The sequence below is a fragment of the Macrotis lagotis genome, chromosome 7 (genome assembly GCF_037893015.1).
Source record: "Macrotis lagotis isolate mMagLag1 chromosome 7, bilby.v1.9.chrom.fasta, whole genome shotgun sequence".
NCBI classification, from domain to species: Eukaryota; Metazoa; Chordata; class Mammalia; order Peramelemorphia; family Peramelidae; genus Macrotis; species Macrotis lagotis.
The window spans coordinates 128,353,238-128,381,157 of NC_133664.1; the positions used below are offsets into that span (position 1 = coordinate 128,353,238).

At 34.2% G+C, this 27,920-nt stretch overlaps 1 protein-coding gene across 1 annotated transcript in view; it reads left to right on the forward strand.

Moving 5' to 3' along the window:
- WASL (WASP like actin nucleation promoting factor) overlaps positions 1 to 27,920 on the forward strand; it is a 100,337-nt gene that overhangs the window by 68,387 nt on the left and 4,030 nt on the right. The window contains exons 6-9 of the mRNA XM_074193797.1: positions 281 to 449; positions 1,418 to 1,460; positions 9,995 to 10,148; positions 23,852 to 24,378. Coding sequence (XP_074049898.1) covers positions 281 to 449; positions 1,418 to 1,460; positions 9,995 to 10,148; positions 23,852 to 24,378 — 893 coding nt within the window. The remainder of the gene's footprint in view (positions 1 to 280; positions 450 to 1,417; positions 1,461 to 9,994; positions 10,149 to 23,851; positions 24,379 to 27,920) is intronic.

Consider the following 27,920-nt stretch of genomic DNA (forward strand, 5'->3'; position numbering starts at 1 on the left):
AAAATGTGCTTTAAGCTTTAATAGCTTGAAAACTACATTAAGACTTTTAGGATATCGTGTGTGTGTGTGTGTGTGTGTGTGTGTAGATGTGTGGAGAGGGTGTTTTATATAAAGAGATTTTTATTTTAAATCCAGAGAAATATTATATAAAATTATTAGACATAAGAAAAATATCAGAAAATTTGATTATAAATTAAGAACAGTTCACTGATTGGGTATAACTGATGTTTCACTGTGGTGGAGTTATTTCATGTCCTTTTTCCTCCCCTCCTTTTCTCAGGTCCAAATTTACCAATGGCTACTGTTGACATAAAAAATCCAGAAATCACAACAAATAGATTTTATGGTCCACAAGTCAACAACATTTCCCACAACAAAGAAAAGAAAAAAGGAAAAACAAAAAAGAAGAGATTGACTAAAGCAGATATTGGAACTCCAAGCAATTTTCAGTAAGAACTACTTTAGTAATTCTGGCTATTGCTTATGTTGGTTTGAACTTTTAGGAGATCATATAAGAAATCCTCTGCCATGGAATGACTACATTTAACTTGCATTTTTTTTTAAAAGAACATTCAGCCCATTTAGAGATCCAAGATTCTTGCATTTTATTCTCCAGAGGTTCCTTTCAATTTGGGGTTGCTTTTTTTTTTGTGAAGAAATATTTTCAATAAAGCTTATTTTTCCCATTACTTGTAGAAGGCTTAAAATTCCACTCTTCCTGCTTTTCGTAAGAATAATATGTAGTTAAAAAGTGTAATAATGGACTTTAGAAGATAGAGTGGAATACAAAAGAACAATAATAATAATTATAATGCTGTAATAATTTATATAAATAATGTCACTGAAACTTGTAGCAACTCGATAAGGTAGATAAGAGAGGCGTTATAATCAGCATGTGATTAAGAAGACTTGTTTGGCCACCTATAATCCCCCTGCTTCTGGTGAGGCTGAGACCGATGGATCTCTTGATTTCAGGAGTTCTGAGCTGTACTGAGTTAAACAACAGGTATGAACTAAGTTTTTGCGTTAAATGTTGTAAGAGACTGGAAATAGACAGAAGGTAGGAGTGGGTGCCACTGGATTGCCCACAAAGCAGTGATCAAAATTCAGCTTGGATATGGAGCAGGTCAAAGTTCTCATGCCAGTCAATAGTGAAATTGAGTCTGAAAATAGACTGAATTTGGAGATGTGAAGTTCCCTACAGTTAGATGGTTTTGTAATTGAGAATACTAAGTACAAAGAATTTCTAGCCCAGGGTGCTTTTTACTAGATCAAACCCCTATGCCATAATTGTTTGAGAATCATTAGTATAGGACAAATCCAAAGTATGTATTATTTTCCATTTAAAACATGCTTTTCAATGACCATTTAATTTTTTTTTTCCATTTTCTACTTTCAATTTCCCCTCACCTTTTAGGCACATTGGACATGTTGGTTGGGATCCTAATACAGGTTTTGATGTAAGTGTCTCTTCAAGCTATAAAATTATTATAAATATGTAGAGCCGTTATGCCCTGAATTTACATATTTTTAAAAATAAGATTAGAATTTTAGTTTGTTTTCTCCTTCTATATAAAATAAATTAAAGGGAAAGTGTCCATTGCCGAATGTGATGTAGAATATTAATTGCCTGCTTCTGTCTTAGGTGGTTCTCATGTCTCAAAAAAAAATACTATAATCCTTGACCTAACACTTCTTCATAAAAATCCAGACTTTTCTAGTAAACTAACAAAGGAAATTTTTTTCTTCTATATAGGCATGAATTGGTTGCAGTCTGTATCATTGAAGAACATATCTGTGTTTACAGAGTCAGAGATCAGTTTTAGTACATGAGGTATAAATTCCAGGGAATTCATACTGAATGACAATAAGACTCATTTTTGGATGTTCTGAAGCTGATTAGCTAGTTGGTGAGAAAATAAACCAAGCCTAGTGTTTCTCCTGATGGCCATGTGATTGCTATATGGCTATATTACCTGTAATGACTAAAAAGATTACAGGTTTTCTTAATTTTCACTAAAGTTGAACTATTTATGTTTCTCATTACCACAGAAGATGATGGTGATTAGTTAAAGTTATGCTGGAGTCTGCCAAATCTGAGAATGGAAATATAAATATTTTACAAAAAAGTTTTGAAGCCAAAAATTTTAAATTAATTGGTTTTTAAAATTTATTTATTTTTGAATTTTTACAATTTTTCCCCCTAATCTTGCTTCCCTACCCCCCATCTCCACAGAAGGCAGTCTGTTAGTCTTTATGTTATTTCCATGCTATACATTGATCTAAATTGAATGTGTTGAGAGAGAAATCATATCCCTAAGGAAAATAAAATATAAGAGATAGCAAAATTACATAATAACATAGCATTTTTTTTTAAATTGAAAGTAGTAGTCTTTGGTCTTTGTTTTAATTCCACAGTTCTTTCTCTGGATATAGATGGTATTCTCCATCACAGATACCCCAGATTGTCCCTGATTTATGAAATGAGCAAGTCCATTAAGATTGATTATCAACCCCATGTTGCTGTTAAGGTGTACAATGTTCTTCTGGTTCTGCTCATCTTGCTCAACATCAGTTCATGCAGATCATTCCAGGCTTCTCTGAATTCCCATCCCTTCTGGTTTCTAATTGAACAATAGTGTTCTCTAATGTACATGTACTCCAATTTGTTCAGTCATTTCCCCAAGTGATGGACATTAACTCAGTTTCCATAAATTGATTGTTTTTAAAGGTAACAGTTTTTGCTACCTACTAATCTGAATTTAGAACATAACATTAAAGTACTGGAAATTTCTAATCCACAAATTAGTAACAATGAAGTTTGATAAGTCTTCAATTGTCTGTTATAAAGATAGGGACTTAGTAAGGTAGAGAACTCATTCATTTTTTTTAGATTTAATATTTTTTCTTCCTTTTATTTATAAAAAAATTTTCAGAATTCTAAACCTTCTCCCTAATCCCTTCATTGAGAGGATAAACAATTTGATATAGATTTACATGTGCAGTCATGCAAAATATATTTCTATATTAGTCATGTTGTGGAAGAAAACAGATGTAAAGAAAAAGTGGGTTTCAGTCTGTATTCATATTCCCATTAGTTCTTTCTCTGGAGATGGGTGGCATTTTCATCATAAGTCTTTCAGAATTGTCTTAGATCATTGTATTGCTGAGAATAACCAAGTCATTTCCATTTAATCATCAGATGATATTGCTATTCTTTACAATGTTCTCTTGGTTCTGCTCAATTCCCTTAGCATCAGTTCATGTAAGTCTTTCCAGGCTTTTCTGAGAGCATCCTCTTTATCATTTCTATTTTTCTTTTTTTTTAAAACTTCTGAGCATATCAATTTTTTAAGGGGTGCATGGCAGTTGCCTAGCAAATCAGGACCAGGCACCTTCCTCAACTTAGACTTGGATCCCTGAGTCCAAGGGGAGATAGACTTTTATACATTAAAAATAATTTAGACCAATTAATTAAAAAGAAACTGTGTAATATTAGGTAATCTGATTTCTTAATTGGATGAAACTTTAGGAACTTTCTAAGTTGGGAGGGAGAGAGCACACAGATAAAATTCCGTAGTTTTTTAATCAGAAAAAAGGTTTTCCATTATCTGCAGATGTGTGCAAACAATCAAAGGCACATGGAAACAACAATTTATTCATCACGATGGGCCCAGTTTTCAGATAAGACATATAGAGTGATGGAAATGTACAATTGGAGAAAACTTGTCATCAGTCTTTATTTTTTCTTTTTAACAATTAATATTTTTTCAGTTACATGTAAAATTTTTGACATTGACTTTTATAAGATTTTTCGATTCCAAGTTTTTCTCCCTCCTTCCCAAGATAGTAAACGATCTGTGCATGTATAGTCATGCTAAACATATTTCCACATTAGTCATATTATGAAGAATCAGAACAAAAAAGGAAAAAAAATATGAGAAAGAAAAGATATCCACAACAAAAAAAATAGAATGCTTTGATCTTCATTTAGACTCCATAGTTCTTTCTCTGGATAATGGTTAATTTTCTGTCATGAGTCTTGGAAATTTTTTGAATCATTGTATTTCTAAGAAGAGCCAAGGGATTATGTTAATCATTATTAACTATAACTGTGAACAATGTTCTCCTTGTTCTGCTCACTTCCCTCAACATCAGTTCACGTTTAAATCTTTACATATTTTGCTGAAATCTTCCTGCTCATCATTTCTAAAAACACAATATTATTTCATCACACTCATAATACAACAGCTTGTTCAGTCATTCCCCAGTTGATGGACATCTCTCATTTTCTATTTTTTTGCCATCACTAAAAGAACCACTATATAAGTATTGCTTTACATATAAGTCCCTCCACCCACTTTTTCTTTTTGACTCTCTGGTTAGTGGTATTGTTTGGTCAAAGGTTATACATAGGTTTATAGCCCTTTGGACATAGTTTTAAATTGCTTTACAGAATGGTTGATTCAATATACCACTTAACCAGTAGTACATTAGTATCCCAATTTTCCCATATGGGCTTCAACATTTTCATTTCCCTGTATTTGTCATATTATTAGCTAATCTGATCATGTGAGGTGGTAGTTTAGAATTGTTATAATCTGCATTTATCTAATTAGTAGTGATTTAGAGCACTTTTTTTCATATGACTATTGATAGCTTTGATTGTAATTTGAACTGCCAGTTCCTATCCTTTCATATCAATAAAAGAATGACTCATTTCTATAAGTTTGACTCACTTCTCAATATATCTGAGATTTGAGATATTTTTCAGAGAAATTTGCTATTTTACTCCTTCCTATTTTCTCCATTTATCCTACTTTCTCTTTCATTTTACCCTGATCATTCTCAAGTGTTTTGCTTCTAACTTTTCCCTCCCTCAGTTCATTCTTCATTCTGTCAGTGCCATAGCCCCTTCTCTGATTTCCTTTCCTTCCTATTTTCTGGTAGGGTTAAGAGAGATTTCTATACTCAACTGAGTAGTATGGTATTCCCTCTTTGAGCCAGTTCTAATGAGAGAAATGTTCATATACTCCCCCTCTCCTCACATTCCCCATTTTTAACCCTCCAGTGTAAAAGCTCTTTCATGTCAGATAATTTGCCCCATTCTCCCTCTCCTTTTCCCCTTCTCCCAATGCATTCTACTTTCTCATCCCTTTATTTTTTTTTTTATTTTTTATTTTTTAGAAAATTACCCCAACATATTCAGCTCACATCCATGCCCTTTAGGAGTTACAAGTATCATTTTCTCTTGTAAGAATGTAATCAGTTTAACACTTTCCTGATTACCTTTTGTATGCTTCTCTTGTGTCTTGTATTTGAAAGTCATATTTTCTATTGACTTATGATTTTTTCATCAGGAGTACTTGAAAGTTCTCTATTTCATTGAATATCCATTTTTTCCCCCTCCTTGTTGTGCTGGGTTTTGATTTTGATTTTAGTTCTTTTGCCCTCTAGAATATCATGTTATTAGTTCTCCAATTCTTTAATGTAGTAACTGCTAAATCTTGTGTTATCTTGACTTCAAATGAATTCAGGTAACATTTGAATTGTTTCTTTTTGGTGGCTTGCAATATTTTTTTCCTTTACCTGGGAGCTCTAGAGTGGGAGTTTTCATTTTGGGATTTCTTTCAGGTGGTGAATGGTATATTTCATCTATTCCTGTTTTACCCTCTGGTTCTAGATTATCAGGGCAGTTTTCCTTGATAATTTCTTGAAAGAAAGTGTCTAGGTTCAATTTTTTGATCATAGCTTTCAGGTAGTTCAATATTATCTCTCCTCAGTGTATTTTCCAGGTAAGTTGTTTTTCTAGTGAAATAGTTCACATTTTCTTATTTTTTTATTTTGTTTTGTTTCTTGTTTCATAAAATCATTAGCAGCCACTTGCCCAATCCTAATTTTAAAGAATTACTTTCGTTATTGAATTTTTATTTATATTTATTTTTAAAAATTTTATATTATTACATTCATCTTGTTGTGAGAGTACATAACACTGCCCCCCCCAAAAGGATGAGAAACCTCAAGAATAGTGAGAGCGAGAGAGAGAGAGAGAGAGAGAGAGAGAGAGAGAGAGAGAGAAATGTATTTCATTCAGTCTGTGTTCAAATTCCAAGGGCTCTGACTCTGGGATGAGTTGCCTTCTTTATCATAAGTCCTCCAAAGAAGTTGCTTCAACATTTTTCCCACAGTTGCTGTTTCTAGCAGTATTTCCTTCCACCCTATTCCTTCCTGCTCTCATCTATTCCATTCTCTCACTCCTTTTATCCTGTCCCTGCTCAGAAGTATATTGTATCTGAGTACCCTCTCCCACATTCTTCCCTCTCTTCTATCACCTACTCCCCCCTTCCCTCCCCCCCAGCCCCCCTCATCCCGTCCTTTTTATCTCATTTTTCTCTAGGGTAAAATAGATTTCTATTCCTTATTGAATGTGTGTGTTATTTCCTCTCTGAGCCATTCATTCCCCCATTCCACTCCATTGTAAAAGCTTCATCTTGACTCCTATGTGAAATGTCTTGGCCCCTTCTTCCTCTCCTTTTCCTTCCTCCCAGTACTTTCCTTTATCACCCATTGACTCCATCTTTTTACTATATTATACCATCATATTCAGCTCCTTCCTGTGCCTTATCTATATATGCTGTTCCTAACAGCTCTTATGAATGAGAAGGTTCATATGAATTATCGGCATCTTCTTCCCTTGCAGGAATGCAAACAGTTCCAACATCATTAAGTTCCTCATAATTGATCCTTGTCATCCATGCCCTCTATGGTTCACTTGAGTCCTGTACTTAGAGATCAAACTTTGTGTTCAGCTCTGGTTATTTCCATAGGAAAGTTTGAAAATTCCCTGTTTCATTGAAAATCTTTCTTTTCCCCTGAAAAGGATGTTCAGTTTTGCTGGGTAGCTGATTCTTGATTGTAAACCAAGATCTTTTGCCCTCTAGATTATCATATTCTAAGCCCTACGAGCCCTTAATGTAGATGCTGCCAGATCCTGTATGATCCTGACTCTAGAGCCACAGTAGTTGAATTACTTGTTTCTGGCAGCTCTTATTATTTGTTCTTTGACTTGGAAGTTCTAGAGTTTGGTTATAATATTCCTGGAAGTTTTTCTTTTTGGGATCTCTTTCAGGAGGTGATTGGTAAATTCCCACAATTTCTATTTTACCCTCTGCTTCTAGGATCTCAGGGCAATTTTGTTGTATTATTTCTTGAAAAATGAATACTGGACTCTTTAACTGGTCCTGACTTTCAGGAAGCCCAAACATTTTTAAATTGTCTCTTCTGGATCTGTTTTTCAAGGTCAGTTGTTTTTCCAGTGAGATATTTCACTTTTTCTTATAATTTTTTTTTTTGGTACAGTCTTATTTCTTTCTGGGTTCTTGTGAAGTCATCTGCTTCCTTTAGTTCCATTCTGCATTTGAAAGTTATTTTCTCCAGAGAGCTTTTTTAACTCCTTTTCCAGCTGACCAATTCTGTTTTTTAAGGCATTCTTATTTGCCCTCTGTATTGCTTTTTCCATTTGACCTAAACTGTTATTTTCTTCAGTATTTTTTTGTATTTCTTTCACCAAGTTTCTGACTTGTTTTCATGAGTTATCTGCATCTCTTCTTTCTCCTTCCAATTTTTCTTCAACCTACCTTAATTGCTTTTTGAAAGTCTTTTTTGAGCTCATCCATAGCCTAAGCCCATTTTCTTTTTCTCTTAGAGGTTTTGGATACAGAAGCTTCAATTTTGTCATCTGAGTATGTATTGTGGTCTTCCATGGGACTAAAGTAATTGTCTGTGGGCAGATTCTTCTTTTTCTGTTGTTTGATCATTTCCTCAGCCTATGACTGATTTGATTTACTGCACTTCCAAGACTTTAGGTGGTTTTGGGGACAATCCACAGGGATCTTAATTCCTCCAAGGTTTTATGAGAGGCTTCAGGCCCTCCTCTCTACCCTGGAGCTGTGAGGATGGTCTCTGCTCATCTCTGGTAGTGTGGAAGCCCAAACTGCAACTTAGATCTGAGTGTGTGCAAACGGCAGAGTCCTGCCCCAGGGAGAGCAGAGAGATTTCTGCAGTCTTCTTGACCCCCTTACCATCTAAGGGCTGAGAGCTCTGGATGTGTGGGGTGGCTATGCGGCATCTGCTGCACATTCTCATAGCAGGGCTGCTCTGAGGCCAGAGCTCCTCTCTGCACTCACTCTGTTGAAACAGAGTTCTCTCACCACCCCTTCAGGCCATTCCTGATGACTAAACTGCCCCCTCTGCCATGGACCAGGTATCCAGCTGGGCTGGGCTATGCCCTGGCTGTGCTGCAGCTTTTTCCAACCCCTGGTCCCAGTGTAACAGACCTGTCCCAGAGAACCTTCTAAGTTGTCTTAGACTGGGAAATTGTATCACTCAGTCTTTCTGTGGGTTCTACCCCTATAAATTTTGGCTAGAATCATAATTTGATGGCTTTTGAAGTCTTTTGGGGAACAGATTTCTGGGAATTCCTGCCTTCATGCCCTTTACTGAACTTTTATACCTCCTTTTCTGTTTGACCAATTCTACTTTTTTAGGAGTTCCTTTCTTCAGGGAATTTTTGTATCTTTTTCCCATTTGACTAATTATGTTTTTTCCAAGACAATCTTTTCATTGAATTTTTGAGCCTCTTTGACTATTCTGGTTTTTTTTTAAACTATTTTTTTTGGTGCCTTCTTTACCAAACTATTGACTCTTTTTTGTTTTTTTATTTTTTTGCAAGGCAGATGGGGTTAAGTGGCTTGCCCAAAGCCACACAGCTAGGTAATTATTAAGTGTCTGAGGTCAGATTTGAACCCAGGTACTCCTGACTCCAGGGCCCATGCTCTATCCACTGTGCCACCTAGCCACCCCTTTTCATGATTTTCTTGCATCATTCATTTCTTTTTCTAATTTTTTCCTTTACCTTTCTTGATTTTTAAAATCTTTTTTGAGTTCTTTGATGATTTGAGAACAATGCATATTTTTCTTTTGAGGCTTTTGAGAGCAATAGTTTTTGCTTTGTTGTCTTTTCTCTGAGTTGTGTTTTGATCTTCCCCTGTCATCTTAGTAACTTTCTATAATTAGGATCTTTTTCTGCTGTTTGCTCATTTTTCAGCCTATTTCTTTGTTTTTTAACCATATACTAAAGTGTGGTTCTGTTTCTAGAGTGGAAAGGGCACTGTTCCAAATCTCGGGGTTTTTGTGTAGCTATTTTGTGTAGCTATATAATTCTGGGGACCTGTAAGTTTTCAGTTCTTCCATGATGGTATGATGTAAGAAGAAATGTTTTTACTACTCTTCTGTCCAGTGCTCTAGTCTTTGAACAACTCACTAAGCACTCTTGAAAGTGTGACCAGGGTCCCAGCTCCCCTACTGCTGCAAACCCTTGATTCAGACCCAGACTGCACGTCACAGCTATGTATGGACAGTGCAATAGACTCCTCCCCTGGTGCTAACAAAGGGGCTTCTGTAATCTCCTTCTAACCATATGTCTGACCTTTACTATCTGGGATCTGAGAGATGTGCAAACTGCTCCTGTTGCCACTAATTCAGTCACCCCAAGACTCACTGCCAGTTTGTTGAGATGTGGCCTTCATTTGACTGTACTCTACTCCCATCCTGGTATAAACTGACTTTCCTGTCAACATTCTAAGTCTTGGACTGGAAAATTGTTTCACTCCATCCTCTTATGGGTTCTTCAAAATTTTGGGGGGACATCATTTAAAGTTGTTGGAGGGATTTTAGGGAGAGCTGAAGTAGGTCCTTTCCTTTTTTTTCCTGCCATCTTAGCTCAACCACTCAAGAACTCCTTTTTATCTTTATATCTCATATTTATTTGAAAGCTTTAGCATTATATAAATATTTTAATTTTATTAAAAATACAAAATTTGAAAATCAAATTTTTATGAAGTAAAATTGATTATATCCTGTTTTAAAATTGTAAATTTTGAATGTAGATGCGAGGAATACATTTTGTAAATGACACTTGTTTTGTCTTTTATAGCTGAATAACTTAGATCCAGAATTAAAGAACCTTTTTGACATGTGTGGAATCTCAGAGGCACAACTTAAGGACAAAGAAACATCAAAAGTTATTTATGATTTTATTGAGAAAACAGGAGGTGTGGAAGCTGTTAAGAATGAGCTACGAAGGCAAGGTAAATTTTTTATATCTAATTTATATCTATTTGGCAGAGTTTCTGTTTACTTTGCTGAACTTTTTGAAATAATTGTCATGAAAGGTAGCCGCTTGTGCTCTCTCTTACAATACCTTTGTATTAAATATACAGTATTAAAATAAATGGAATATGACAGTTCTTATGGTGACTTCCTGCTTGATGAAAAATGCTGAGAATTCTTACTTTCTGGTTTTAAACTATAGAAATCCATATATTGACATTTTAGCTATTTTGTAGAATAAAATTTTTTTAAATTAATTTTTATTAAAGATATTATTTGAGTTTTACAATTTTCCCCAATCTTACTTCCCTCCCCCACCCCTACCCCCCACAGAAAGCAATCTGTCAGTCTTTACAAGAATAAAATTTTGATTTATATTCAATTAAAAGTTTCCATAATCCTATATTTCTAAAAAGTTTACAGTGTCAGTGATAATTAATTAGTAACTTTGAGAAAGTCATAAAAATAATTTTCAATATTAATTTTTCTAATTGAGTTTTTAAAATTTTTAACTATCACTTTTGTAAAAATATCTACTTTAGATTGGAAACTTATTGTCTTTTAGAGCTCAAGAATTCACTAAAACCATCTTATATGTCAATTTTCTTTAAAAAAAGGTATTTTCTTATCTAAAGTATATACAAATAATTCTCCTATCAAATTATTCAGTAGTTTCTTACATAAACCTGTTTAGCCTCTTCATTCTTTATGCTTATCTGGTTTCTTCAGAATTTTTAACCAGGAAGAGAGAAAAAAAACAAAGAAAAGGAGTATTTACTTCTATAAAAATTTTAGGTAAATAAATCTAGTTATTGATTAAAAAGAGGATTTTTGGACTTGTGGGTTTTAGCTTGCCTTGTTATCTCAGTATTATCTTGGTATCTTAGTATATTATACTGTTCTTGGTAACTCAGTATCATCAAGACAATAGTTTCACTGGCTATGCTATTAAAAATACATTTTTTCTAGAGTCAGGGATTTCCAAAAACATTTTAGGTGAACTCATCCTGAAAGAGAAAGCAGACTCAAGAAGGAGAAAGCAAGCAAAATTAAGAAGGCAAGTGAAAAGAAATTGGTTGTGCCTATCAGAGTATTAATGTGAGAAGAATAACAATTTTAGACTTGATTACTCTCCAGAAATTTTGTTAAAATATCTCTTCTGGGGAATAAATCTGGCAGATATGGAAGAGTTCAAGGTGAATTTTGCAATGACCTACTTAGAATCTGAGGGGTATTTCTCTTTTTGTCATAGCCCAGTATCTGCTAACCAATATATATTAAAAGTATGGGCCTTTCTGCCTCTTGCTAAGCTAGAGCAGGAATTTTTCATATTTTTGTACTATAGATCCTTTTGCCAGTCTCACATTTGGAGCTCTTCTCAAATTTAAATGCAATAAATAAAACAAATAGGATTGCAAAAGAAACCAATTTTATTGAAATACAGTTATATTAAAAAGAAGGGAAAAAAACAGGTTCACAAATCTGTTTTTAGCTTTAGAACACTCTCTTGGTCATCTTGAAGAATGAAATGTTTGTTTTACAAAATGGAAAATAAGCTTCAAGATGAAAAAACTAAAGAAAGCGACCCGAAGTGGCAGAAAGGGAATCCTGGTTGTCTTTCTAATAGATAGTAAAATTATGTAAAGAGAGGGGGAAAGAACCACCACATTCTTAGAACTCAGAATTAGATATATAAAACTCCTTGTACTCCAGGAAATAATCATGTTGGTCCATACATTGGGCTATGAGAGAGTTCATCCAGGCAGAGGAAGAGACAATGATGGTGACCACAGCAACTGTAGCAGTATCAGCTCCTAAAGCATCAGAGCTTTAAAGTTTACCAAATGCTTTACAGATCATACTTGTGACCATTTAGGGAGGTGTGGAGGCTGTTATGCTGATTTTTAATAGGTGAGGAAATAGACTTAGCAAAGATAAGTACATTGATGTACAACTAGGACTTGTCTGAAGCAGGATTCAGACTCATTCTTCCGGATTCCAAATCTAGCACACTGTCTTCCCAAAACAGAGGTGGTTAATGACTCTTTTGAGGATACTGACACAGCTTTGTCCAGTCTTTTATCACCAGCAGACAGTTTTGCTTTCTTGGAAGCATATATTCAGAATATCACTAAGAACTTCCCAAAGCTTGTCAGACCAGATGATAGTTACCTACTTTTGGTGATTCACTTGGGCATGAGGGATACTGGCATAAGGAACATAGAACAGATTGCTAAAGACTGTCAAGTTTTAGGCCAGAAATTTTAAACTTTGGAGCACAAATTCTCAATAATGGCATCTGTGAACTTGGGTTTTTCTTGTTTTTGTTAATTGTATTTCATCATAATTTGTTTCCTTTGTTATCTTGCTTATTTTATGCATTCAAAACATTATTCTAAGAAATGTTCAAGGACAAAAAAATTTTTTGAACTTCTTTCTTAAGGGTATAGAAGTTGTATTTTAATCACTGCCGATCAAAAAAAAAAAAACAAAACAAGCCTCAAGAGAGAGGAAGATTGAGAAATGAATAGATGGTTAAAGAGGTGGTATCTGAGAATCAGATGTGGATTTCTGGATCATGGCTTACAGTAAAGAAATCACAGACTTCTTTTAAAAAAGGCTAGCATGTACATAAGGATGAATAATATTGTATTTGCCTGCATTCTTGCAACTGTAATCAAGTGGAATTTAAACTGAAAAGGAAATGACAAAAATTTCCTATCCATATACAATAAGATAGTTATCTTAGAGAAGCCCACAAATTCAGGGAAAGGATCCAGCAGAAAAATCTTTGACTTCAGAGGATTATGCACAAATGAGTTAAAATCAGCTAAATTTGATATAATGCAAAGAGATTAATTTGACCTGAAATTATGAAGTAGCATCATATATTATGATTCACTTCTAAGGAAATTCAGAAATCAGAGGTGGGGAGCACAACAGAGTACATTGAGCTAAAGATAAATGAATGGGGGGAAAAAGACAAATGTTGCAAGAAATTGAAGTGATATTTTCATACATACAGAAAGAATAGATGAAAATTACACAGACCTGGCAATTAAACAACAAACATTCATTAAGTGCTTACCATGCACAGGCACTAGGCCAGGTGCTGGCTCAAAGACACAGTAGAGTAAAGGTAGATTTTCATGCCTGGACATCCATTCAACCTCCCTTCCTTTCTTCCCTTTTCCTTCAACCTGGAGAGTGAAGGAACCTCCATCGAGAAATCCTGGTGTAGTCTATCATGTATCTTATAAAAGAGTCTTGGAGAATAAATTTCAGAAAGCTCAGAGAAGGGATAGGATCTCATGATCTCAAATTCTATAGAGAAACACAGTCCAGAAAGGATGGGAAACCCTCAAGAATCAAATTCTGACCAGATAATTCCAGTGAGAAGGAAAAAAGAGAAGTTTTCTAAGGCTATGTGGTTGCAACTTGAAGAGGATAGAATGATAACCAGAGATTAGAGAAGACTTTTACTTTGCTTTGGGTTTTTTCTCCAGTGATCCTTAAAAAGGAATAGATGACACCAAAATGATTGATTGTGGGTGAGAGGGAAAGGGTAGTGAACCTCTAGAAAAGAAAGTGATATCATAAAGTAACAAGTCATAACAGATGAATTTAATCTCAAACAAGTGCTATAATTAAGTTTTGCCTCTATTTTAGATAAGTATTTGACAGTATATCTCATATTTGTGAGAAAGATGGAGAGATTTACAGCAGTTGGGTGGATTTTAAATTCATTGAACAGACAGACCTAACAATGTCAATATGGTAGGTCGTTTCTTGTGGAGAGCTTTAAGGATTTGAATTTGACCTTGTGTTTTTTGACTTTTAGCAATGATTTGGCAATTTCAGATACTATATTAACCCAATCACAAGGCATTATTTACAGAATCAAAGGCAAATTTAAATTATTATAGTGATACTAATCGCACATGGCTAGGCTAAAACAATATAATAAAATGACAATACTATAAAATTAACTTATTCAGTTGTCCTAAGAACTACCAAGCAGTGATTTTTATAAAACTAGAAATAATCATGTTATCCATGAAAAGAAAACTTTTAAAGAAAAAGAAAAAAAGTTTTTAAAAAACTTTTAAAAGTCAGTCTAATGTAAAGTAATGGAAAAGAAAAGGTGATGCAGAAGAAATCTTGTAGTACCAGACCTCAAGTTGTGCTGCAAAGCAGCAACTGTTAAAAAGGATTTGCTGCTAATTTCAAAAAAATAGAGATCAGTTAATAGAATTGATGGAAGAACACAATCTAAAGAGGCCCAGCCTATAAGACTAGAAATCGACCTGTCAGAAGAAGTGTAGACCAAGACACACTCCAGGTGAGTCTGTGATTTAGGGCAGGTGAGACTGGAAACAGCTTAAGAAAAGCAACAACAGGGGCAGGTAGATGACACATGTGGATTGAGCACTGTCCCTGGAGTCAGGAGGACCTGAGTTCAAATTCGGCCTCAGATAGTTAATAATTACCTAGCTGTGTGGCCTTGGGCAAGCCACTTAACCCCATTGCCTAGTCAGAAAGAAAAGAAAAAACAAAAATAGCATTGATAAAGCACTTGAAGGTTAGCAGAATGCTTAACTACCCAAGGAAATAGGTGTGATGGTCATCTCTGCTTTACAGATGAGGTAACTGAGGCAGACAAAGGTTAAGTTTAACTCTTTAAGTCAAACACTCTCCATTTCAACAGTTAGCAGAAGTGCGTAATCTTTCAGCTATCTGGATGTGATAGAACTCATGACTACAAGGGGATAGAGAGAGAACAGACAACACAATGGGCAGTTTTGATTATTATTTGTCAGTTCAAATTAGAAGGGATAGAGGTAAACCAGGGAAAAAAATTGTCATCAAGCTTCTCTGATGAACTCATACCAAATTTATATAAATAATTGATTCAAATTTCTAAGACAAAAAAATCTGTTCACCAGTGTCAAAGGATGTTATTGAACAGTTTTGAAAGGAACAAGGCTATACTGTTAACAGCCATATGAAAAAATGTCTCATCACAGCAATTAGTAAAATGCAAATTTAAAACATCTCTGAGGTTTTCTTTTACTTACCAGATTGGCTCAAAAGAAAGTGACAGAGTTGGAGAGGCTACAGGAAAGCATACAGTGCATTCTTGGTAGATCTATATACTGGTCCAGCCATTTATAGAAAAGAATTAGGAATTAGACCACCAAAATCACTATACTGTGTGATAATCTTTTGACTCAGCAATATCAATACTAGACATATACTACAAAGAAATTGCAGAAAGAGGAATAGAAGAAGAATATTTATAGTACCTCTTTTCATAGTTGGCAAAAACTGGTGCCTACCTATTAGAAATGCTAAACAAATTAAGCTATGTAAATGTAATAGAATATCATTCCCTAGGAAATGACAACATGGTCATTGGTCAGAGAAAACTGAAAAGATCTCTGAATTGATGCAGAGCTAACTGAAGAGAAATGGGAGAACATTTTATATAGTAACAACAACATTATAAAGACAGACAGTTGTAAAAGAATTTAGCATTCAGATCAATGTGATGATATCACAGTTCCAGAGTACTGAAGTCAAAATACATTATTCATCTCCTACCAGAGAACATGGAAAATGGCACATGTAATTTTGGACATGGCCCATATGGGAATCTTTTTCTTTTATTTATTGTTCATTTGGGAAGGAAGGAGAGGGAAAGAAATGCTTGTTAATCAGAAAAATAAAGCTAAAAGTAAAAAATAATTAACTGAATTTAGGTAAAGACGGTCCCACCTTGCATATTAACTTAATAGAGAGAGTTCTATATCTCAGTACCTTAGAGGGAAATACTGATCAGCTTGGAGCATTTTTAGACCCCTTTAGATCCTTCGCCATGAGAGAATATGACCTTGAGCTTTTCCTTCCTCCTCCTTCATAAAAGCAAAGCTTGGAGGCATGATCTGATGATTATGTGGCAATCAGTTGCAAAATCAAAAAGTGAAAGGGACAGCTCACAACATCAGGTTAGAATTTGGAGGAAAGGATTAAGTATTTACTGTATCCCCTGCCAAAAATTGATAAAGTAATGAAAAATAGTGCCTGCCTTCAAGGAATTTGGATCCAGTGTGGGTAATGGAAAAGTTGGGTGAGAGGACAAGGTTGGAAAATTCAGACAAGAGTAGTGCCGAGAGAGGAGTGATAGTTTAATGGCCTTGATCTCTTCATGAACAGTTCATGGTCATGGGCAAAAGCTCACAGATCAGAAAAAGGACCACAGCAACGGAGGCATTTTCAGGATGTTTTTAGTTGTTTTGTTTTGTCCTTCATTCTTGAAGATGACCATGATTCAGGGAGGCATTGCCATGGCAAGCAGATGAATTGTGTTTGAGTGAGGAGGTGCTATGCTGAGTCATCAGCTTCACTTTATCATCCAGAGCCCAAAGTCACACAGCTAGATAGTGTCTGAGGCCAGATTCAAACTCCGGTCCTCTTGACTCCAAGGCCAGTGTTCTTATCCACTATGCCACCTAGTTGCCCCCTTCCGGATGAAAAGCTTTTTGGTACAACAATGAAAGAGACTAGAGAGTTAGGAACAGAGCTAGAAGAAAAAATGAGTATGAATGACATGGATTCTTCATTAAAAAAAAAATGGTTCCAGGGAGTCAAGGAGCTAGAATAGCTCTTGTGAGATGAAGATTATGGGATAAATGTGAAGACATTTAGATTTTTCTGACAAATCAATTTTATGAATCCAAAATGAGGATAAAATGATTAGATAGGTGCTGTTCTGTAAGTATTTTGGGAGTTTTATGGACTCCAAGATCAGAATGAGTCATCAGTGATATAGTAGTTAGTAATAGCCACCACACACACACACACACACACACAGCGAGAGCGAGCACTCTTAGGTTTGAAAAATACTTTGCAAAATTACCTTATTTTATATTCATTTTTTATATTCAAGTCTGAGAGATAGATTTTTTATTTTCCCCAATTTATAGGTGAAGAACCTGAGACCCATAAGAGATTAAGTGACTTACCCAGGGCCCTTACACATCTAGTAAGTATCTGAGGACAGATTTGAACCCAAGTCTTTTAGCCTTCCAAGTCCAGTGCTTTACTACCTGTATCACCTCTCTGCCTAGCTGAGTCTGTCTTGCTTGGGCTTCCTTAAAAAGAGGTATTATGTCCAAGACTAGCAAGACGATAGTCCCACTGTATTTTCTCCTATTAATGCCAGTACTAATACCACAGTTTTAAAAGGACAGTGATAAAGTAGAGGATTGTTCAAAGCAGATTGACCAAGATCATGCCATATTGAGGACTGGTTTGCAGGAATTGATAAAGTTTTATTTGGTTTAAGAGAGGACTTTTGCACCTTGGGGCAGAAGAGAATGTGAATATTATAGCTGTCTGTAGGTATTTGAGAAGATGTGGTCTTTGTTGCCCTCAGAAAGCAAAATGAGGAGCCATAGATGAAAGTTAGACTTGATATATAAGGAAAAACTTCTTTAAAAAGCATCCAAAAGCTAAACAGGCTGTTGAAGGATGTAAGCTTTCCCTTCTTTTAATCCATTAAAAGCCCTAAAACAAAATAGAATGACTATTTATTAGGGTTTAAGGGGAAATTCTTTTTTTTCTTAATGAAATTTTTAACATTTCAAATATAAAAATGTGAAAAAGAAAAGAAAGACATTGCCATGTACAAAGCAAAACATGATTGTTAATATAAAATAATTTTCCACTTCAAGAAAACCTAGCTTTACTTTGCTTCCTTATAGGTTCTTTTTTCACTGCTGTGTACTTTTTATTTTATTTTTTCCTCCCCACCCCCAACCCCAAAGAAGACTGCAATTAAGTGGGGATATATGTATGTGTGTGTATACATGTATTCATACATGCACATAGATATCTGTAAATATACACATATGTAAATTATACATATGAATATTTAAAACTTGTGTATTATGTGTGTATATAAGGCTATACTATTCATATTTTCATTTGTTGTTTCTTTGAAGGTAGATAACATTTTCCTCCATAAATTAATCTACATCATTTCCTATATGCCACAGCAAATAATCCAACTCAGTCACATCCTATCTGAGAAATTGTTCTTGAAAGTTTTTTTTCCAGTTATCTGCATTCCTTCTGCATAGGTTTTATTTATACAAAAAAATTAAAGAAATCAAAATTATCCATTTTGCATTTCAACAGTATTCTCATTTTATATGTAGGTTAAGATTTTTTTTTTTTTTTTTTTTTTGTTTTCCTCTCTATCTCTCTAAAGTAATCATAAGTTCTAGAAGGAAGGTATTTCCCTTAAAAAGAAGTAATGTAGAACAAAGCTGGGGGTGTGTATTGAAAAAAAGAGAGCAAATTAGAGTTAAAAAGAAATTAGACCATTTGTAACAATAATATATATTTTTGAAGCAAGACTTGAAAAAGTAGCCTGCTTTTATTTTTCTAATTATTTATAATTTAAAAAAATAAAAAAAATTGATTTCCAACATTCTTAGTCTGAATTTGTTTAGACTTAAGTCACTCATAAAATAATCTGTTCTATAGGTCCACCACAGTGGAGTGGTATGTATGTATATGTGGGCTATTTCTTGACTATCTAATGTCACTAAAATAAGCATGTTTTGGTTTGTCTTTTAAGAGACAGTATTCACTAACACTTTCCCAAAACTGGTTTTTAGTCAGTTATTTTTCTTCTCTTCTTCAGCCAGTAACTCCATAGACTTCAAACTTTAAGAGAGGAAAATTAGAATTCTCAGTTAATCTACTTATGGGAAAAAATCTTTAGAATATTTACAAAAATCATTATATTTAGAGTTAGCCCTTCACATTCAGCATTATTCATACAAGTTACATAAAATATACTTACATTTATACAGTTTCCCCAAATCTAATGAAAATAATTGTATTTTCCTTCAAATGCCAGCCCTTATTTCAGTGTGCATGAAAATAGTTTGCCTTATGTGTTATCTTTAATTCTAACAGTTTATCTGTCATAGCATGTATTTTATTTTTGTTTGTTATTTTGAGTGTTTAAGTAGTAATTCTTTAATAATTTTCCATTTTCTAGTATACCACATTTCTTTAAGTAAGAATTATGTTTATAAAATGCATTATTTGAAGAATATTTGTGCTTGTTATTTATTTATAATTGGAATAATCAAAATTTGGAGATAATCAAGTCTCCATCTTGCTATTTGAACATATTTGGACTTCACTTGTCTTGTAAAGTATTTCCACTCTCAGTTTCTTCCAAGGGTGGTATAATTGGAAGGCATTAACAATTGTCTTCAGTCTTCATAATTTTTTTAGTTGCTTTTAATTTCATATAGTCATATATTCTATTTGTTTTAAAAAATCTGAGGTATATTTTTATTCAGTTTCTGGTATACAAGCTGACTCTCTTTCTTTTAGTGGTACAGTTTTGAAAATCCATAAGGCAGTCAGCCTTTCTCTTGGTGGTATGTAATTTTTGTTTAGCGGACTTCTCTCGCATGCAAAAATGATTAACCTTGTGCTGGCAATTTTTTAACATTGTTTATCTTAGTATATGGCATGTGTGTTTTGAGGTTTTGACTTTCTGTTAATATTATGCAACAAGCAATTTTTCTAGTTGATTTGTTTTCTCATGTATAATTCAACTTTTAAGTAGTAAGCAAAATACACTTTAAGAATAGTTTGTGATTGTGGAAATATTGATATATGTAAAATATTTATGTAGCTATTTAAAATATGTAGAAATAAATTTCATTTCAAAAGAATTTGCAAACCTTAGTTAGCTTTTTTTAAATGTTGTTTCCTTGTCTTACCAAGATTTTAAGGGACTTTTTAAAAATAATTAAAATTTTCTGTTTATTTGAGTATAACTAAGTAGGCCCAATGCATTACTGGCAAGTTTTGTGATTTGATTATTTCACATGCTTTTCATCATTATTGTTTTAACTAGATATTTTAAGAGAGTAATTTAATGAGCCTTAGGAGTTATATCTTTCATTTCTCATTTTTTAATTACCTGGAATTAGTTATCAAATTATTTAGTTGACATGTGTTTTTGGTTCCAAAACTAAAACTTATTAGAAAGAGTGTTATCAAATTTTGCTTTGTCTATATGATGAATGCCATTGATAGTTTAGAGTAGACCTATTATCTAAAATTAAAACTCTTCCAAATTCTGATTCTGTTTATTTGCATAGTTATAGGACAGCAAGCATCATAAAATGTTTCCTGTGTTTCCTAAATGTACATGAAACAGGTTATGGTAGGTTAGGGTAAAAGAAAAACTGCTTTTCTCCTGTTTTCAAAAGATGAACTGAGTAAATTTTTAAAATCTTATCTTTTTTATTAACTGAAGAATCCAGAAAGTAGAGGAATCCATAGTTTTTGGATTTTTGTTTAAATCTTAGGTATCTGACTCATTTGAACTGTTTCATATCTATAATGAAACAGGAAATCTTGAGACAAATATAATGTAACATATTTTGAAATACTTTAACACAAAATTGAATTTTTATATGTTAGGTCTACTCTGTTAGTTTAAGAAGCATAGGCTCCAACCTCTTCTTCTCCATTGAGTTGCAACAGATATAGTTGGAAGTTTTGTGCTTAGATAGTTTTCCTCTTCAAATAGGGGCAGTTAGGAAAAATACCTTCATTATCAGCTTTCCAGACTAACAACATGGAGCAATAGACTAACCTCTTAGCTTAGAATGTATATTTCTGTCTCCTATACCAGGGTGGCAAAAAAGAATAGACCATAAAATTCTGTGCCCTTGACAGTTTGAAAGTAACCTCGTTCCCCTGTCTCAGGTCTAATGTGTGCTTTTTTTTATACAGTGTAGGTGAAGTAAGAAAAACATTTTTTATGTTAACAGTAACTGTTAATTCTGTAAGGGTAACTTTTTTTGGATAATTTTATTTTTCTATTCAGTATTTCTGACTATAAATTGTTTGTAATAAGTAATTGAAGACTAGACAGGGATGATTCAAGATGCTAGTACCTTCCAAACCTACCTTACCAATATTAGTGGAGTCTGTGGTTTGACCATAAAGGTAAAAATTGCTTTTTTTACATTTTTATTAAAGATATTATTTGAGTTTTACAACTTTCCCCCATCTTACTTCCCTTCCCCCACCCCCACAGAAAGCAATCTGTCAGTCTTTACTTTGTTTCCATGTTGTATATTGATCCAAATTGAGTGTGATGAGAGAGAAATCATATCCTTAAGGAAGAGACAAGAAAGTCTAAGAGATACAAGATCAGACAATAAGATATCTGTTTCTTTTCCTACATTAAAGGGAATAGTCCTTGAACTTTGTTCAAACTCTGCAGTTCTTTCTCTGGATACAGATGGTATTCTCCATTGCAGACAGCCCAAAATTGTCCCTGATTGTTGCGCTGATGGAATGAGCAAGTCCTTCAAGGTTGATCATCACCCCCATGTTGCTGTTAGGGTGTACAGTGTTTTTCTGGTTCTGCTCATCTCACTCAGCATCAGTTCATGCAAATCCCTCCAGGCTTCCCTGAATTCCCATCCCTCCTTGTTTCTAATAGAACAATAGTGTTCCATGACATACATATGCCACAGTTTGCTAAGCCATTCCCCAATTGAAGGACATTTACTTGATTTCCAATTCTTTGCCACCACAAACAGCGCTGCTATAAATATTTTTGTACAATTGATGTTTTTACCCTTTTTCATCATCTCTTCAGGGTATAGACCCAGTAGTGGTATTGCTGGGTCAAAGGGTATGCACATTTTTGTTGCCCTTTGGGCATAGTTTCAAATTTCTACAAAGATTTTATGGTATATCAGTTATGTGAAAAGAAACTACCTTTTACTAAATTGTGCTTCTTTATGAAAAAGTCTGGAAGAAATCTTTTTCTTTTTGAAATATATCAGGGCCTGCTAGGTGGCGCAGTGTGGCTAGAGCACCAGCTCTGGAGTCAGGAGTTCCTGAGTTCAAATGCAGTCTTGGACACTTAATAATTACCTAGCTAGGGGCAGCTAGGTGGCACAGTGGATAGAGCACAGGCCCTGGACTCAGGAGTACCTGGGTTCAAATCTGGCCTCAGACACTTAGTAATTACCTAGCTGTGGGGCCTTGGGCAAGCTACTTAACCCCATTTGCCTTGCAAAAAAAATGAACAAATAATAATAATAATAATAATAATAATATTACTACCTAGCTGTGTGACCTTGGGTAAGGCTTAACCACATTGCCTTGCAAAAGAAAAGAAATAAATATAGATTTCAGTAGAAATATTTTTCAATATTATTTATCTATGGTTCAGTAGTGTTACCAGTGTGAGCAAATTATATTCTTATCAATGTGCCAGGTAAGATGTAAACTTTAAGTTATTGGCAATTTCATGTCAATGAAAAATAATATGGAATGACTAGGACTTTCATCATACAAATAAACATTAATTTTGTGATGTCATGCTATTCATTGAAATAGTAATATTTTTTTAAAAGGTCTTTAGACACATGACTATATAATGAGGATTAAGAGGAAGATAAGTGCCATGTAATTTTGATACTATTTCATTTCTCTAACTATTAGTGAAGTAAGGTCCCTTAAAAAAGAAAATCCTTGGTTTCATTGATTCAAAGGTGTCCTACCCCTGCCCCATAACACTTTCTAAGAGGATTCCATTGCACTTGATTTTATATGTCTGGTTAAGATTCACTTTTCATTACATGATTTAATAGAAGGAATCATGGTGTAGTAGAAGAAAAAGTATGACCTCTGGAGGCAGAGGATTTAGATTCAGATAGGTAACTAAGCTTAATGTGTAAATACCCCTGTGTTACCTTGGGCAAGTTAGTCTGGATGGGCCTGATTTTTCCCAACCATAAAGTAAAAGGGGTTGGATTAGATGGGCTCTGAGGTCCCTTCCCACTCTAGATCTTGGATCATGAGCTATGAGTAGGCTAATTGAAATAGATGAGTTTTGGAACAATTTTACTTGGTTTTGTTATTTACAGGCCTCATTATACCTTTGTTCACATGAAGACGAGAAACCTAGATGGCCAATTAAACCTTTATATATCCTTTAGAATTACTGACCTTATATGCCCGTTAGAATTACTGAGCAATAGAAATAAGAGAAAAACTAGGAATTTTAATGAAAATGCTGGGGGGGGGGGATTTAAGTATAACAGCTTTTTAGTAATATATTTTGAATTTGTGAATATAAATAAATACTAATATTTGACACAATATTTGATATTTAATTTTGAATGCAAATTGACTCTTAGAAGAAACTAAGTGATTTTTGATGCTTTAAAGAAAGAGAGAAAAGTAGTTACTTTCTATTAAAAGTACAGATTTTTACCCATTGACCAAAACGTTTAATATAATTAATACTTTTGTTTTAGGTTTGTCTAGGAAAATTTTAAAAACAAACAAGCTGTTAGTCCTACTAAAAATTTCCGTTCTGGGTTTCTTAAGCATTATGGTTCCAAAAAAGAAAAGAAAAAAAAGTAATCTTTAAAATGAGACAAAGTTAGAATTTTAAAGAATCTTCCTAGGTCAGCGTTATCTATAAATAAGATACAGTAAAGTTTCTTTTTTAAGTGCATGTTAAATGAAAAAAACATTTTTTAGTTTTTTCTTTATAAACATGTTTTCTTCTTTATTAATTAAAAAAAATTTTTTTTCTTTATTTTAGCACCACCACCACCACCACCACCATCAAGGGCTGGTCCTCCTCCACCACCACCACCTCCACATAGTTCAGGTCCTCCTCCTCCCCCTGCTAGAGGACGAGGAGCTCCACCCCCACCACCTTCAAGAGCTCCCACAGCTGCTCCACCACCACCACCTCCCTCTAGGCCAGGTGTTACAGTCCCCCCACCACCTCCAAATAGAATGTACCACCCCCCTCCCCCAACCCATCCTTCCTCAGCACCCTCAGGTCCCCCTCCACCTCCTCCACCCCTTTCAATCCCTGGGTCAGCTGCGCCTCCACCTCCGCCACCACCTCCTCCACCTCCTCCTGGACCCCCTCCTCCTCCTGGCCCCTCTTCTGATGGTGACCATCAATTGACGGCTCCTGTTGGAAATAAAGCTGCTCTCTTGGATCAAATAAGAGAGGGTGCCCAGTTAAAGAAAGTAGAACAGAATAGTCGTCCGGTGTCCTGCTCTGGAAGGGATGCACTGTTAGACCAGATACGACAAGGTATTCAGCTGAAGTCTGTAAGTATCAATGTTATTTTCATTTGGATTATTAGTGATAAGTCATTTTTTTAGTTGTTAAACTCTTCTGAACTATATTTCATAAAGTTACTTTCTCATCAAAAACCTTACAGGGAAATTGTTTAACATGCTAAATTAAGCCATTAAAAGCATAGGAAGTTCTGTGAATCCTATGAGTCAGCATCAAATTAGCTAGGAAGTTGTTAAAAAAGATTAATGTTGATGAAATGCTTTAAAAAGTCTCTTGTGAGGTGATAACTATTCCAACTACAACGAGACCCAGAGAGTTCTGTCTGCCATGTTTAGGCCACTACTAATGGATCCCAATTTGTTTGGACCTTGTAAAACTTCTTGAGCAATTCCTCCATCAGTGACGATCTTAGAAATGCTACTTTAGGCTACTAACAGTCTGTCTCAATTTTGGGTTGGATTTCTCAGAACTTGGTTTATTCTTACAAAGTTATTCAAGCTCAAAAAGTTATCAGGGTGACTCTAAGTGACTTAATTTAATGTTTATTAAACTTTTTTTCCTATACTGGAAACTTTTCATTATAATACAATTTTTTTTATTATTTTGAAGGTAACCTTTTTTTCTTCTCAGCTGCTAAGGCATTGTATGTAAGAGGAAATGTATACTTATTTTGTGTCTTATGAACTCAGCAACTCTTTGAAATGTGAGGCAGATGTGATTCCCTCATGATCACACAGTTAATAAATAAGAATAATAAAAATAAGAGGAATTTGATTGTCTAAAACTTTTGGTAATATTTATTAGAAGTTGAAGAACTTTGGGTTATAGTCAGTTAGTTGAGATTGCTACAATTCTTGAGAAAAATATATTGTAGCAAGAGCAAAAGAGACAGGATGATATGAAAGAATGATGAACTTGGGAGCCCAGAGACCCGAGTTCAAAATCTTCAAGGGATCAAAAACAAATCATTTAACAAAGTCAACTTACATAGCTCTTTAAAACCTACCCAGCTTTCAACATGTATTATCTCATATGTTTCCTTTGAGCTCCAGTTTTGAATAACTTGGGCCACCATTCTCATAGGATGTTGTCAAGCTAGCACTTTCATGTAGAAACAAAGGGAGTTCTTATGGTCTACATTGACTCCTGCTCTTAAGAACCTGCCTTTTCAGCCAACCTCACCTCCCTTCTTTCCCTTCCTTCCTTCCCTTCCCTTGATTCCTTCCATCCTTTTCTGTCAATGCCGTCACTCTGGCCTCTGCTCTGGTTAGTCACCATCTACCTGGAAATCATTGATTATTTATTGTATTTAATAGCCTCCATTTCATAATTCTTAAAATTTGTGAGTGGTTTATATTTTTAATGCCATTAAAGAAATAAAGTTCAATTCACTGAACATTTTTCAGTGACTGTTATATATCAGTACTATGTGGAACTCAGAGAGAAAAAGCATACAGTTCTGCCACCAGGAATCTCTCCTTTTACTGAAAGGAAGCAGCCTCTACTTAGATAAATAATACAAAACAATTGTATGAGAGGAATGGCCTGAACTAACACTGGAAGGAATCAGGGAAGTTCCTTTTGCTTCTGTTCTGTGTAATTACTGTGTTTTTTTTTTTTTAATCATGTGGCTAAATGAAGGTCCCTCAAGAAAATGGATCCCCTGGTCCTAGCCTGACCCACTGGCTTATTTTTCATTTACAGATATAAATTATATTTTAGTTTATCTATAGAATGATATCATATTAGTAGTAATCAGTAATTTATTGGTAATGGTAATTTAGTAATTGCTCATCAGTAATTTATTGGTATATCCTTGATCAGATCTAATTACATGACTGCATAATCATTTTAAAGTTAACAATTCTATAAATTTTCTCGATTATGTTTCTCTGACTTTTCCCTCTAAAGTATGACTCTTGTGAAATGGTCATATCAAATTTAAAACACAACCTAAGACAACTATCTGGAAGTATGCAAAGCTTTGCTCACATAATATGTTTGAATTTACTTTGTATAATGCCTCCCAAATCCAGTCATATACATAATTACTTATAAATTAAGAAATGTTTTTCCTTTTATATTATTTATGAGGCAGCTTATGAGCTCATATTAAGCTATGCAAAAGTAAACAATTATTCTCTTTTCAAATCTATTGTATTAAAAATGTTAAACTGAAATTCATCAGAAAAAGATTTGATTTTTCTAAAAATGATTGATGATTTTACTGGACTCCAAGCTCGATGCTAGTCAAAAATATAAAACTGCCAGAAATAGCATATTCTAGAGAACTGTGGTGTTTAGAAGGGAATAATAATTTTATATTGTATTCTGCATTAGTCAAATTTCATGTAGAATATTGTGCTTAATTACTAGTACCACATTTTGATAAGAGATTGTTAAGTTAGAGAATAGTGAGAAAAGTAGTCAGCCTGGTACATTTCATTAAAATTGATTGAGATGGCATTCTAGCTTTAAGTATTTGAAGGTAAGAAAAGTGAAGACTTAATCTGCTTGCTTTCAAAGGGCAGAATTAGAACCAGGGGGTTTATGTAGAGAAAGCGTTGCTAACAAGTAGTTGTCCAAAAATGTAATGGTAAGCATTATGAAGGAGTGGTTTCTCCTTGGCTATCTTCATCAGTTATGACTAACTAACTTCCCATGATGCTGTCAAAGAGATTAGTTTTCAGGTATGGGTCAGACTAAATATTGACTGAGGCACCTTTCAATTCCTAAAATTCTTTAATCAGAGTGTCTGTGTTTACTTGAATTAAACTTTTAAAATTATTTTTTGGGGAAAAACTGTAGTCAGATGTAATACCAATGTATTTAGATTTTTCACAATTTTTTTCCCTTAAAGAATGTATACTCAAACTGAAGTGGATCTGTGCCCTCATTGATGTACTCATTCATTGATACAGATAGCAAGACATCTATGCCTCACCATCCTTTGTGACTTTGTACATGCTCTGCTAAAAGTTTGGCATATGAGACCACCCAATGGGTTTGTTTTCTTCAAAAATCTCAAGGCTGTTAGTGGAGCATGATCTGTTTATTGGCACTTAACAGATTTCCTTATAACATCCTTTACTCCATTTCTTCAAAGGTTTTTAATTTGTTGTGTTAGTCTACTTACATCTATTGTACCATCTCTCCATTACCGTTTGTGCAATGTTAATTTTTAATTCTTCTGAGACTATAAATGTTCCATGACTCATAGCCATGCAACTGTTAGTAGAATATTGGTTTTTAAAAGTTAGACCTTTGTTCCTGATTAAACTCTGGGGTCACTGTAAAGAATATATTAAGAAATGTATATCAGTTTTTCTAAAAAATTATACCTTTTAGAGATCTTTGTGTTACATAGATATATATTATCGTGTTAAATTGGCAACTGATAGATTTGCCAATTAAATATGTACCTTTAATGTGTGGATTCATGCAAAATCTGATTAAAGCAGATTTAGAATTACTCTTGATATTTTCCCCCTGAATTCTTAAATTAGATTTAACCTTATTTAACCTTAGATTTGCAAGCTTTTTGTCTTTCAAGTTTATCCATTTGAATACT